The sequence below is a fragment of the Cibotium barometz genome, chromosome 18 (genome assembly GCF_041138505.1).
Source record: "Cibotium barometz isolate CiBa-2024 chromosome 18, ASM4113850v1, whole genome shotgun sequence".
In the NCBI taxonomy this organism is placed as follows: Eukaryota; Viridiplantae; Streptophyta; class Polypodiopsida; order Cyatheales; family Cibotiaceae; genus Cibotium; species Cibotium barometz.
The window spans coordinates 5,995,048-6,007,516 of record NC_141063.1 but is presented as its reverse complement, the minus strand read 5'-3'; the positions used below and the strand labels follow the sequence as shown (position 1 = coordinate 6,007,516).

The 12,469-nt window shown below is 44.1% G+C and overlaps 2 protein-coding genes across 3 annotated transcripts; one reads left to right on the top strand and one right to left on the bottom strand.

The window, feature by feature from the left end:
- The first annotated feature begins 1,680 nt into the window (after window positions 1–1,680).
- Window positions 1,681–3,531, top strand: LOC147628848 (UDP-glycosyltransferase 85A2-like). Of its 2 annotated transcripts, none has more exons than XM_086812008.1 (2): window positions 1,681–2,323; window positions 2,440–3,531. In XM_086812008.1, the coding sequence occupies exons 1-2, from the start codon at window positions 1,798–1,800 to the stop codon at window positions 3,447–3,449; spliced, it is 1,536 nt and encodes a 511-aa protein (XP_086668134.1). In that variant the 5' UTR covers window positions 1,681–1,797; the 3' UTR covers window positions 3,450–3,531. The 2 variants fall into 2 exon arrangements, with proteins under 2 accessions (XP_086668134.1, XP_086668135.1); XM_086812009.1 differs by having other exon boundaries at window positions 1,683–2,323; window positions 2,455–3,531.
- Window positions 3,532–5,466: 1,935 nt separating this feature from the next.
- Window positions 5,467–6,270, bottom strand: LOC147628847 (uncharacterized). Its single transcript, XM_086812929.1, has 2 exons — window positions 6,182–6,270; window positions 5,467–6,074 (listed from the first exon to the last, which is right to left on the bottom strand). Exon 2 carries the CDS (start codon window positions 6,057–6,059, stop codon window positions 5,655–5,657), a length of 405 nt encoding a protein of 134 aa, XP_086669055.1. The 5' UTR covers window positions 6,060–6,074; window positions 6,182–6,270; the 3' UTR covers window positions 5,467–5,654.
- Between the last annotated feature and the right edge of the window lie 6,199 nt (window positions 6,271–12,469).

Genomic DNA, 12,469 nt, shown 5'->3' with positions numbered 1-12,469 from the left:
ACAATAGCACATGCATGCACACATGCAACCTCACATGTATTTGAAATACTTTACCAAAATTCTTTTTTTAAAATAATTTCTTTAAAATATTCCATAAAAATTAATTATGGAAAAGGATTTTGGTATCAGCACAACCCCCCATTCTCGCCCCACCGCTTCTAATTTATAGCTTGTTTTCTCAGGTATTTCACATAAGCCATTAATGCTTCACAGCCACCGCCTCCTCCAAGGGTCCATATTTATCACGTGTTCCCTGTCCCTCTTGTCTCTAGGGTTTAAGAAGCTCCACATGAGCTCCACATCTTTCTTTTCTCTCTCTTTGAGCTGCGCCGGTTGCTGGTTATCCGATACTGGCGGATCATTCATTGATCTGCAAGCTGATGATGGATGAATGGGAAGTTAGCTTGAGGTTGAGGACTGAAGGTGAGGGGTATATGAGTAGTTTGGAAGTGGAGAGGGTAACCAGGGAGTTAATGGAAGAGGAGAGGGGTAAGGAGCTTAGGAGGAGGGCTAGTGGAGTAGCCAAGAGGGCGCTCGAGAATGGGGGGATCATCTTGTGAGAGCCTAGAGAAAGTGGTTGAGGAACTCAAGCAAAGAACTAGGGCAACATGAGGGGCTTCATAGTAGTGAGTTGCCAATGCAGTTGGATTCAATGTGGTATATAACACAAGATGCTAGTTGGCATGCAAGATCTTGTACGAGATATGGTGTTAGATCCTATGTGGGTCTCGTATGAGATAGCCGACGCTAGGTTCAGGTGGATGCGTGTCAAGCAGTGAGCCCTCTAAATATCTCATACGAGATACCTTGTCCACACCACGTGTCCAAAAAGGGTGGTATCGTTTTTGGAGGCATTAGACAAAACTAGGTACCCTTACCTTGCAGCAACCCGGGAAGACTAACAGGGGCAACCTGACGGGCCGATAAACCACACAACACATAAGCATGAGGACAGAGATCTCTCTATAGTTGAACCTGTAGGTGCACCAGACAAACCCTACGCATAGTTGAGCTTCTCCTTGAAACTTCAGGAGTCCAACTAACCATAACCAGAAACAAAACCCTAACAAAAAGTGCCAAATATTACATGGGCCCCAATGACGAAGAGCGTCGCCTCGCATAGCCGAGGACACCATCACATGCAGGCACGAGAGGCAGCAAAGAGCTGAGAGACAACAACATCAAGTAGCCGCGAGAGCCACCCTAGAGGAGACAACGGACCACATGCGCCATTGCGCTCGTATACCCAGATCCGAATACCCACGTGAAAGAACCAAAACCAGACCAGCTACAAAGAAAACGCTAAAACGAGCACAAATTACCATACTACCTGAGCCCGATCCACGAAGGTCACACAGTCGAGACGTGAAGAGCCAAATGTGCAGCTTGCAACATTGGCTCCCACAGCTGAGGACAATAGCACATGCATGCCGTGAAAAGGTAGCACACATGTATTTGAAACGTTCTTTACCAAAATTCTTTTTTTAAAATATTCCATAAAAATTAATTAGAAAAAGGATTTTGGTATCGATATTTAGCGCAACCGCCTGTCTTGTTTTATCAGGTATTTTCACGTAAGTGGTATTTTCAGGTAAGTAGTTAATGCTTCACGGTAAGTAGTTAATGCTTGACGGCCCAACGCACCTCACGTGTTTCTCACTCTCTCTCTCTCTCTCTGGCGCTCTCCTTCTTTTCCCTTTCGCTTACTGACATGGGGTTGATAAAGGACTTGTGAGCTCATCTTAAGTCTGTGGTGTTGGAGTTTCAAAGTTGAACGTTTGCGCACGGAGTATCTTCATGGCTGCTGCAGCCGCCTGCACTATCAAGAACGACAACGAAGCGGAGCGTCCCCAGATCATAGCTGTCCCATACCCGCTGCCGGGGCACATTTTGCCCATGGTGCAGCTATGCAAGGTCCTGGTGACGTGCGGCCTTTCCGTCACGCTGGTGCACACGGATAGGCACCGGCCGAAAGTGATGGAATTGTTGGGAGAAGCGGCGTCCAGCCAAAATGGCGGAATGCGGCTGGTGTCCGTACCGGACGGCCTGGCCACGGTGCAAGAGCTGTCATGGGAGAGCATACGCCGGCGGCTGAAAGCTGCCGGAGACCTTCGTTACGCTGTGGAGCCGGTCGTGGACCAGCTCGTGGCTGCAGGCTACCCCGTGGTCGGTATCCTCTCCGACGCGCATCTCTCTTGGGCACAAGATGTTGCCGATAAGCACAGCATTCCCAGACTTGCTCTGTGGATCTCCTCCGTTGCTGAGTGCCAGATTTACTGCCACGCTTCCAGGCTCGTCTCAGCAGGACTCCTTCCCTTCAAAGGTAAGCTCTCCCTTTTCTCTCAGCTTACAGCTATTTGGTATGGCCATGGTTCACATGTATGGGGTATTGCATACTTGGCGGCTTTTGTACTGCCATGGCTGGTTGGCGCTTTACAGCACCTCCACATGCAGGAAGCTTTCATGGTGATGGGCCTGATAATCTTATACCGGGCGTTCCTGGAAGGAGGCCCGCTTATCATCGCTTGTTGCCTCATCAGCAGCAACCTCCTCCTGAGCCTCCTTGCATCCCTGGAGTACCCCTTTTGGAACGTGCAGATTTCCCGTCCTTTCTTCTGATCGAGGACTCTTCGGATATCATTTTCCACTATTTCGTGGACCAGGCAAAGCGGCTTTCTGAAGCATACATGGTGCTGTTCAACACGTTCTCAGAATTGGATGCTTCCATCTTTGCTTCCATGAGATCAGAGCTCAATACCCATGCCTTGGGTCCTCTGTTTCTTTTGGAAGACAAACTGAGTCCACGGCCTGCACGTATCTTGTCTGAAAAGGAAGAGTCCTGCCTCCTATGGCTAGATGGACAACTCACAAATTCTGTTCTCTACGTTGCATTTGGCAGTACGCACCCTCTTCCGCCGGCTCAAATTACTGCACTGGCTGAAGGATTGGAGGCATCCCAACAGAACTTTCTGTGGGCATTGCTTCTTGACAAAGATTATGTTTGCTTTCCTGAAGGTTTCCTGGACAGAACCAAAGGGAGAGGCCGCGTTGTCAGCTGGGCTCCTCAGATGCTTGTGCTAGGGCATCCATCTGTTGGAGGCTTCCTGAGTCACTGCGGATGGAATTCTATCTTAGAAAGCATATCAATGGGGGTGCCGGTTGCTGGTTATCCGATACTGGCGGATCATTCATTGATCTGCAAGCTGATGGTGGATGAATGGGGAGTTGGCTTGAGGTTGAGGACTGAAGGTGAGGGGTATATGAGTGGTATGGAAGTGGAGAGGGTAACCAGGGAGTTAATGGAAGAGGAGAGGGGTAAGGAACTTAGGAGAAGGGCTAGTGAATGGAGTGGAATAGCCAAGAGGGCGCTCGATACCGGGGGATCATCTCGTGAGAGCCTGGAGAAAGTGGTTGAGGAACTCAAGCAAAGAACTACTGGGGCAGCATGAGGGGCTTCATAGCGAGTTGACAATGTAGTTTTGTTAAGGTTAATACCAACCTTTCATCAATAAAGAATTGTGTCTTTCATCCTGTATAAGCTTGCACTCTGTGTAATGTCGTTCCTGTATGCAGTTTAGGTAGAGTCAGCTCATTTCCAAATCGTTGATCTGGACAACCCTTCATAAATGACTTCACAAATTCTTGATGTGAATTCACAGGCCCCCCCTGCACTCAACCCGCCCCCTGTTGCTGCTCTCTAATAACCTTGACAATTTGGTTGGCCATAAGTACCTAATATGGCGTGTGCGAATGGAGTTTATGTCCCAACTCACAGACGTAGTATGGTCCATCGTTCCAGATGCTGCAGCACAGGCCCAATGGAAACATCGAGATGTTGCGGCTCGTATGGAGATCATTCTCCATTTGGGCAACTGTCAGGTGCACATGGTATGCTCTCTCACAACATCTCGCCTGTGTGGGATTTCCTACGCTCTGCGTATGAGCATACCGACTTGGTATCTCAACTCTCTCTTGTCAAGAAACTCATCAATTTGTCTCTGTCAAAAAATCAGTCTGCTGTCCAGTTTCTAAATGAATAGTGGAGCCTGCTTGATGAGGCTGGTTTGGCCAATGCATACCTGACACTGCAAGCCATGCTTCTTTTGGGGGCACTGCCACCAACTTGGCATCTGTGGCTAACATTCAGTTACAGAATTTAGTCTCCCAAATCCTCCAAGAGGAGGTCATGAGAGGAGCAAATGGCAGTAGGCCTCTTGCAATGATAGTCTTATTCGAGCCCAATAGTCGTCGATCACAATGGTCTGGACGTTCCAAATTTCATCAGCTCACGGATTTTGGCTTCATAATTGTCCACATCATTGGCAGACATTTCATAAATCTCCAAGTCTTCATTAGCAGCTAATGCATTAACTCAGGTCTGCAAAACTTAAAGACTAGCTCTATTTTCTTGAGATGCCTTTTCATGCTGATCCATAGAAAATTTATGTTGAGTTAATAAATGTCGGATTTTAAGCTCTGAATCTCTATATTTTCTTTGAAATTCTGTTATTTTCTCTTGCATTTTGGCGTTGTCATGATTTTCCTGATTTACTTCAAAGCTGAGAGTTTGAATAATCTACTTCAAGTGCACGTGTTCTGCCTCCAAGGTCTGCACTTTCTACTAAATTGCAGAGAGCTCTATTAACCTATAGTGTTTTGTAGCTCAGCTTTAGATACATTTAATTCATTTTGTAGGGTGTCCTTTTGAGTTGTTAAAGTTGTAATTACATCTGTGGTTTTGGTGGTACACTGTGAAATGTACATACAAGTTGCCTTTAATAAATATGTGTCCACCTCTTCCACCACTACTGGAAAAATGTATGTTTCTGGATGGGCGTGCATCCACCTCTTCCACCACTACTGGAAAAATGTATGTTTTTGGATGGGCCTGCACCATTTTTCTTCTTCAAGATACCCAGATTCTGGATCTCCTCTAGATTTTGAGAAGCCTACTGATCTTCCTTTTGAATCTCCTCTTTGGTTTCAGTGGTTGCATCTAGAGTCGGTTTGTCATGAAATTCTTCATTTTCTTCTCTCTTAGGAGTAACCCTTATGCTCCTGGTGCTACTGGTGAGTGGGTTTGGCACACTATCCGTTATGTAAAAACTGGAGGTATAGGTCTATTTTTGTTTTTGATTGAGGGCCTATCACTACAAGACAATGCTGCCATACACGCGTTTCATACACGTGATAAATTACGAACGCGTGTATGGTCGCGCTTGTATTTGAATAAAATCGGGCGCGTGTATTTTAGCATTTAAATTCGCGTGTATATTTGCATTTATCAACGCGTGTATAAACGCGTTTATATACACGCAGTAATACACGCATAAATACACGATAATATTCACGGGGTAATACTCGCTATTATACACGGAAAAATACACGATAATATTCACGGGGTAATACTCGCTATCATACACGGAAAAATACACGCCACTGTACACGGATTAATACACGCATGGCAGAGAAAAACTGAATTCCTTAACAAAATTAAAAACTATTTTCCTTAAACCATCTCATAGTACATTACAGTATACATCATTACACAATCCCACTACATGCATTTACAACAATGAAATATATTCAAAAATAAATCATGCATATGAGATGATAGAAATGTCATCAATTTAGAACATACAGTGACGGATTGGTTAGGGTTCGATCTCATCTTCAATAAGATCCATCCTTGTCAAACGATCAACATCAATATCCATTTGATCAATTGGTAAGGCTACGATTAAATTTATTCCACTATCGATATTCTGTACTCCATTGATAATGGTATCGATGTCCTGATCATCCTCATCATCATCACCATCATCCTCAATGGTAGGGTCATTCTCATGATCATGAGAAATGGCATGCTCATCCTCATTATCACGATCATCTCTTATTTCTTGATCATCGATCACAACATCTTCAATGGCATGTTCGACGTCATCTTCATTGCGGCTTGTTACATCCTCCATATGCTCCATATCAGTGAATGTATTATACATCACTTTGGAACGTGGTGCAATAGAGATGACGTACCACCATTTGATGTCATGCACCATTGGTAGATAGATAACCTACTCAAATACCCACAGTACAGTAATTAATTAGCATATCAAAAGTCAAGGGGTACGCGAGCTTAGATATATATGTACATGAAACACATTAGTAAAAAAATGCATACCTGCTCACATTGTTGTGGCAATACGAGCCTATCTTTCTTTGTTTGCTAGAACTTTGTAGAGTCAATAGTTACATATCCACTTGCATGGCGTTTTATCGTTGCATCAGGCCCTTTTTCCACCACGTTCATTTGCCATTTGACATCCAAAACATACACAAAGAAGCGACGAAAGTCAAGCCTAAATATGTCTTGGATTATGCCACAATAATCATCCATTTTTCCATTAGCTCCCTCAAAGCTACTAATGACACCGCAATCTTGTGTATTTCTCTTTTCATCAATTCTTTGTGTTCGAAAATGCTTGCCTTCACACCATATAGCATTGAACATAGTGCACTGGACCAAAATAGAAGCAATATTTGTGTAAGCAATGTGAATAAATATTAAAAGAAAATCACTTACAACTAATGCAAAACATTAGTTCTATGTACCTTTGACATGCATCCTCGTGCATACTCCCATTCTTCCGCCGTGATATGCAGCCCCTCGTCACTCTCTGCTCTCTCCATTTCCTCATGCAACCAATCAACATGGATATCATTCGGAAGTGTTGCTAGATGCTTAGGGTACGCCTTCCGAGAGCCATGTTGCCTCCGAAAGAGAGCTCTTTCTGCTTGCCTTTTTGTCTTTGCATCCTCATATCTTGTAACCCATCTGCTCATCACATCACTATTAAGGATACAAGTGAAATTGAGATCATCAATCAATGTTCTGTCAATTACTTTACTCTGTCCTTTTCCTTGAGGCACAATAGAGGTCATCCTCAAGTCCTCTTCATTGCTCCATAGTCGTGGCAAAGAGCTGTCCACCTGACCAAGAAATTCTGAAATATATACAAGAGACTCTTGTATCAACCAACCCTCGGCCATGCTTCCTTCAGGCCTTGCACTTTGCCTCACAAAGTCTTTTAAGGTCTTCATGAAGCGCTCTAGGAATGCCATGACATGAGCTCTGCTATGGATTTGCACTTGAACATGTGTTTGATGCGAGGAATTATAGGAAAGTGTCGCAAGACTTTACGAGGTACATCAAAACTCTTCATATCTGTTCTGTACCTTGCTTCACCACAAGTGGGACATGTCAGAGCCTCCTTATGCGTCCCACGAAAGAGAATGCAATCATTGACGCATGCATGTATTTTATCATAATCCAGTCCTCCAAGAGATTACACTGCATCCTTGACATCGATTACACATACATTTGATCCGTTGTCCCAACCACACATCGCGATTACGATGACGCATTGTCTCATCTTCTCCAGAACTGCTTGAAGAGATTGATGACATCCTGTGTACAAATCAGAAAACACAAACTCATTATATATTTTTAATGAAAGCACAAAAACGCGTGTATTCGCGCGGCTATCTCCTAAAACTTGCGTGTATAAACCCGGCTACTTCCTAAAAAACGCGTGTATTCACGCGGCTACTTTCTGCAAAACGCGTGTATAAGCGCAGCTGAAATCATGTACACGCGAAAATACCTGCGTTGATAAACGCGAACATAAACGCACCCATAAACGCGACGGCATATTTAAACTAACAACAGCCCGCCTTCCCCAAATATAGATTTTGAACTTAGAAATCAACAGTGCATGCGTTTTCGCCTGTTTTCGCCTTTTCCAACAGCAAGGAGGGAGCAGAGAAAGGAGCACACACACGGGAGAAGGAGGGAGCAGAGAAGGAGCAGAGAGGACTCACTTTTTCAGAGGTGAGTCACTTTGTCCTGTGCCTTGTCTCTTTTGTCAGATTTGTTTACTTTGCTCTTTGCTCTTTGGGTTTGTCTTTTTGCATACGATTGGGTTGCTGCATCCTGACAGGGGCGACAATGGCTGGTCCTTTTATAAGGACATTCTGTTTTTGTCGGGGGTCGGTCTTTTCGAAAAAAAAATTTCGCAGGTCGCGTGTACGAACGCGTGTAGGAGCGCGTGTAACCTGTCTGCAGAGTTTTTCCACGCGCATATACACGCGTTTTTTGTCGGGTATATACACGCGTTTTTTAACGGGTGTATACACGCGTTTCTGCAGACAGAAAACTGCGGCGTTTCAGATTTCATGGTTTGCAGGCATTTGACTTGTGTAATGACAATGTGTGAGTCAATGATGTACATGATGATGTTTGCTGCAGGTTCTTTATGGATATTCCAGGTTCTTCATCCGATCCATTTGCGTATAGCAATTGGTTGATGGAGATGATGAATCACTTTGGGCGCCAACCTGGTCCGGTTGAGCTTACAGAGTATATGTATGCTCATCCCCCTCCTTCCCTGCCTGGTGTCTATACCCCTACCGCGAGTATCCAGGGCACTCCAGTGCCGTCTATTCCTCCGAGTCCGACGAGACGGCATGCAGCTTCTCCTCTTCCACGTCCACCGAGGAGACATACCTCGTCCCAGACACACTCACGTACACCCTCACAGCCACCATCACGTGCTCCCTCAAAGCCACCGTCACGTCAGGGCTCACAGCCACCGTCACGTAGACAATCCCCCAGTCGTGACTCCACCCGCAGCAGTAGGAAGAGTGGGAGTGGAGGATGCGGCGGGTGCTTTGGTGGGGGAGGTGGGGGAGGTGGGGGAGGTAGTAGGGCACGGGATGAGAGAGGAGATAGAGGGAGAAGAGTTAGAGGAGACAGTTCGGAAGAGGAGGAGATGAGAGAGATGGAGAGAGTGGTTTGCTATGATGTGACGGATAGGGGCGGGATAGTGATGGATGCGAGGGGGAGGGAGGTAATGGAGTACATGCGTGGGGTAGTATCAAACTCATATAGAAATTGTTTTATTAAATTTAAAGATCAAAATAGCCGATTAGTTGGGGAGGTGATAGAGGCTGTACACAGTCGGTACCCCAATCCCCCACATGCTACATTCTCGGATGTATGGGGAAGGACGCGAATAAGGGAGATCTTAAGTAATAAAAGATCTCACCTTAAAAAACTCGCGTACGATGACCGGCTAAATGTAGCTGCGGGTGGCTATCCTGCCGAGAAACCTGCCACTGCGCACAAACGCGAGTGGAAGGAGGCAAAGAAACGAGCAGAGGGTGGCGTGAAGAGCAGGCAGCATGTGGAGGCACGACGGATCCAGATGGAGACCGTTGGATCTTCGCATTTCGGATCTGGCGGCGTCGAGTCATGGGAGGCAGAGTTCGTAAGTATCCTGTCACTTTATTTGATTGTTTACTTAATTCATTGATTCTATGAATTGTTTTAATCTTACAAATTGTGTTGATTATGATACAGCGACGGGTTACGGGGAGGAAGCCCACAACCCACGATACTGCGTATGCTCGCCGGCATAGCAGACGTGACACGTGGGCCATCTTCAGAGCCGAGGGACGTATTACGGACGCGCAGTTTGAGTTGGCCATGAGACCATACAGTCGACAGGTACTTGAAAATTCGTAACGAATGGTTTTGGTTTATTGAATTGCATATATATATATATATATACTTATATACTATATATTACTTGAACAGGCACAAGCTGCTGATGATCCACCGGCCGCCGCTGCAGAGGGTGGACGTGAGCCTACTCCTCGGACATTCCGACCGATGCGAGCTCATCTGAGCATGAGGGGAGCACCGAGTCATCATCTGGGTCTGAGTAGTACTCAGATTTGTAGTATCACATTCCATATTTAGGATGTGATTGTATATATTTTTTTGTAAACTCAAGCCATGGGCTACTTCGAGATATGGACTCCCTTGTATACATGTATGAAATTTTGATAGTAATATTGAATTGATTGATCGATAGTATTACATTCATGGCTGTCTTGAATCGTGTAATGACAATGTATGCATGCATTCATGTCGTTCTTGTCTTAATCTCCCTCGTGCATATGTTCTTCGTGGATGGTCTAATGGGATGGTCTAATGCACCAAAAATCCTAAACCAGAGAGTGCTATTGGGTGCTGGAATGCTGGAACAGTATTCAGGCACCAAATAGCACTCTCTGGATTTTTTTTTTGCTCTCTGTTCGCGTGTATAAACGCGTCAAAACTGCTAAAAATTGCGTGTATCTGCGCGGATACACTGGAAATTACGCGTGTATAAACGCGTATAAACTGGCAATAACGCGTGTATAAGCGCATCTAAATAAAAGAAACGCGTGTATAGACGTAAGTAAAAACGCGTCTGGGACATTGGGACTGAACAGGATGCGGCTATACACCCGTGTATAACCGCGTCTAATAGAATAAGAAGCGTGTATACTGGCGTGTATTAACGCGTCTGCAAAAAAAACGCGGCTACACACCCGTGTATACGCGCGTCTGAGAGGTATTGTACACGCGTTTTTACACGCATGTCTCTGGCCGCGATTATACACGCGCTGATACACGAGCCCACTACTTTTTTTCACAAGTCATTTTTAGCGGCTAAGAGCGCGGGTATGAGCCCAATCCCTTGTAGTGTATGCTCTTAAGCTCTGCTTGTAATTGATGAAAAAGAATGTGAGCCCATGCAATGGGCTTTTTGGCTGATGCATACAGATGTAAACCCATTGCCCTCTTGGACCTGTATGTGAGCTTGTGGGTAAGTATTATCATTTCAATGATGAATTTGAAATGCAACTTGTTATGAGCATCCTTGTAATTTTCTAGCTTGTATTCTTTACCTACTCCTCCAGGATGGAAATAAAACTCCATGTTTGTATCGATCGTCGCTGTGTAGGAATATTCACAGCTCCTTCCCAGTGGCAACTAGAATAGCTAAGCCACATACTCTGTAGTAAACAGCTTTATGCCTTGTGTAGCTGTCTTTAGGAATCCATTCTTTTGCACTTCCCATAGAGCTACTCCAACACATCTGTACTGAGTGTTAGGGTTCCATGGGAGAGGCAAACTAGACCTTCTCCAACTAGACACAATTGAAGGTGATGTTCACATCTAGGACAACAATGAAGAGAGATGAAACATAGGCCATCCCACGATGTAATAATAATAACCCAACGGCTTCGCACACTACCCAATGCATGAATACTACATGGACAAGGACACGTGTCATGTGACTGCATGACAAAAATAGTGTAAATTGGCACATGCACTGGTTCTGGTAGTCTTCTAAAATAGGGATTTAGTTTAAATCCATTCACAGCCTTTGGTGATTTCACACCATCCATGATGTTAACTCAAATGTGCCGGTGCCAAGCTTTGCGGATATCTGGTCCACGGCTGTCTATCTTAACTGGAGCTTACCCGGATGTGGATCGATTCTGGAATTAAACAAGATCAGGTCACCTATATCAAAAATTTTGAATTTAGCATTTCTATCAACAAAAAACTTTCACCGTTTTTGGATGACATCAACATAGCAATATACACAAAAGCTTTATGCATGCTCTCAATATGCATAAGTGCCAATATGCATAAAGCTTAATGCATAAAGTCTAATCCAGAGAGCATGCACAGAGCAAACATACTCTATACTCTATGCATGCATAAAGAGAGCATGCATAGAGAATGCAAGCTCTATACTCTCTTATGCATACATAGAGAATGCAAGCTCTATACTCTATGTATACATAAGAGAGTATAGAGCTTGCATGCATAGAGCTATGCATGCAAGCTCTATACTCTCTTATGCATACATAGAGAATGCAAGCTCTATACTCTATGTATACATAAGAGAGTATAGAGCTTGCATTCTCTATGCATGCTCTCTTTATGCAAGCATAGAGTATATGAGCTCTATGCATGCATAAAGTATGCTCTATACTCTATGCATGCATAAAGAGAGCATGCATAAAGCATTCTATGTATGCATAAGGAGAGCATGCATAGAGTATAAAATTAATAGTGCATAAAATAAATAAAGTAAATGTTCCCACAGCACTTGGGAGTGCGTCATGCATAAAGTATGCTCTATACCGTATGCATGCATAAAGCACTCTATGTATGCATAAGGAGAGCATGCATAGAGTATAAAATTAATAGTGCATAAAATAAATCAAGTAAATGCTCCCACAGTACTTGGGAGTGTGTCATTTAAAAATATGTTGTGTTTAAGGCTTACTCGCATGGAGAACTTGCTTGCTTGTGGAAAGCTTTCTTGCTTCTAAGCTTTAATAAATACAACTTAGGAACAAAGAACTAAATAAAATAAACAAGAAAACATTAGCTTATGCATGACTTAAAAAGTCCAAAAACTTAAAATCTACAAAATATTTGTAAAACTAAAAGAAAACATAATCTTGACACATAGTATACTCTTACCTTCTTACAAGGCAGAGAATGAGGAAAAGAATGATGAAGAAGAGGGAGAAGAGGAGCCTTCAAAACAAAAAC

Bases quoted from the DNA above. Each gene is read 5' to 3' on its own strand.
- LOC147628848 (XM_086812008.1), top strand. From the start codon at position 1,798: ATGGCTGCTGCAGCCGCCTGCACTATCAAGAACGACAACGAAGCGGAG. The intron at 2,324-2,439 runs GTAAGCTCTCCC...GGCGCTTTACAG, and splicing joins AGGACTCCTTCCCTTCAAAG to CACCTCCACATGCAGGAAGC.
- LOC147628847 (XM_086812929.1), bottom strand. From the start codon at position 6,059: ATGGTGCATGACATCAAATGGTGGTACGTCATCTCTATTGCACCACGT.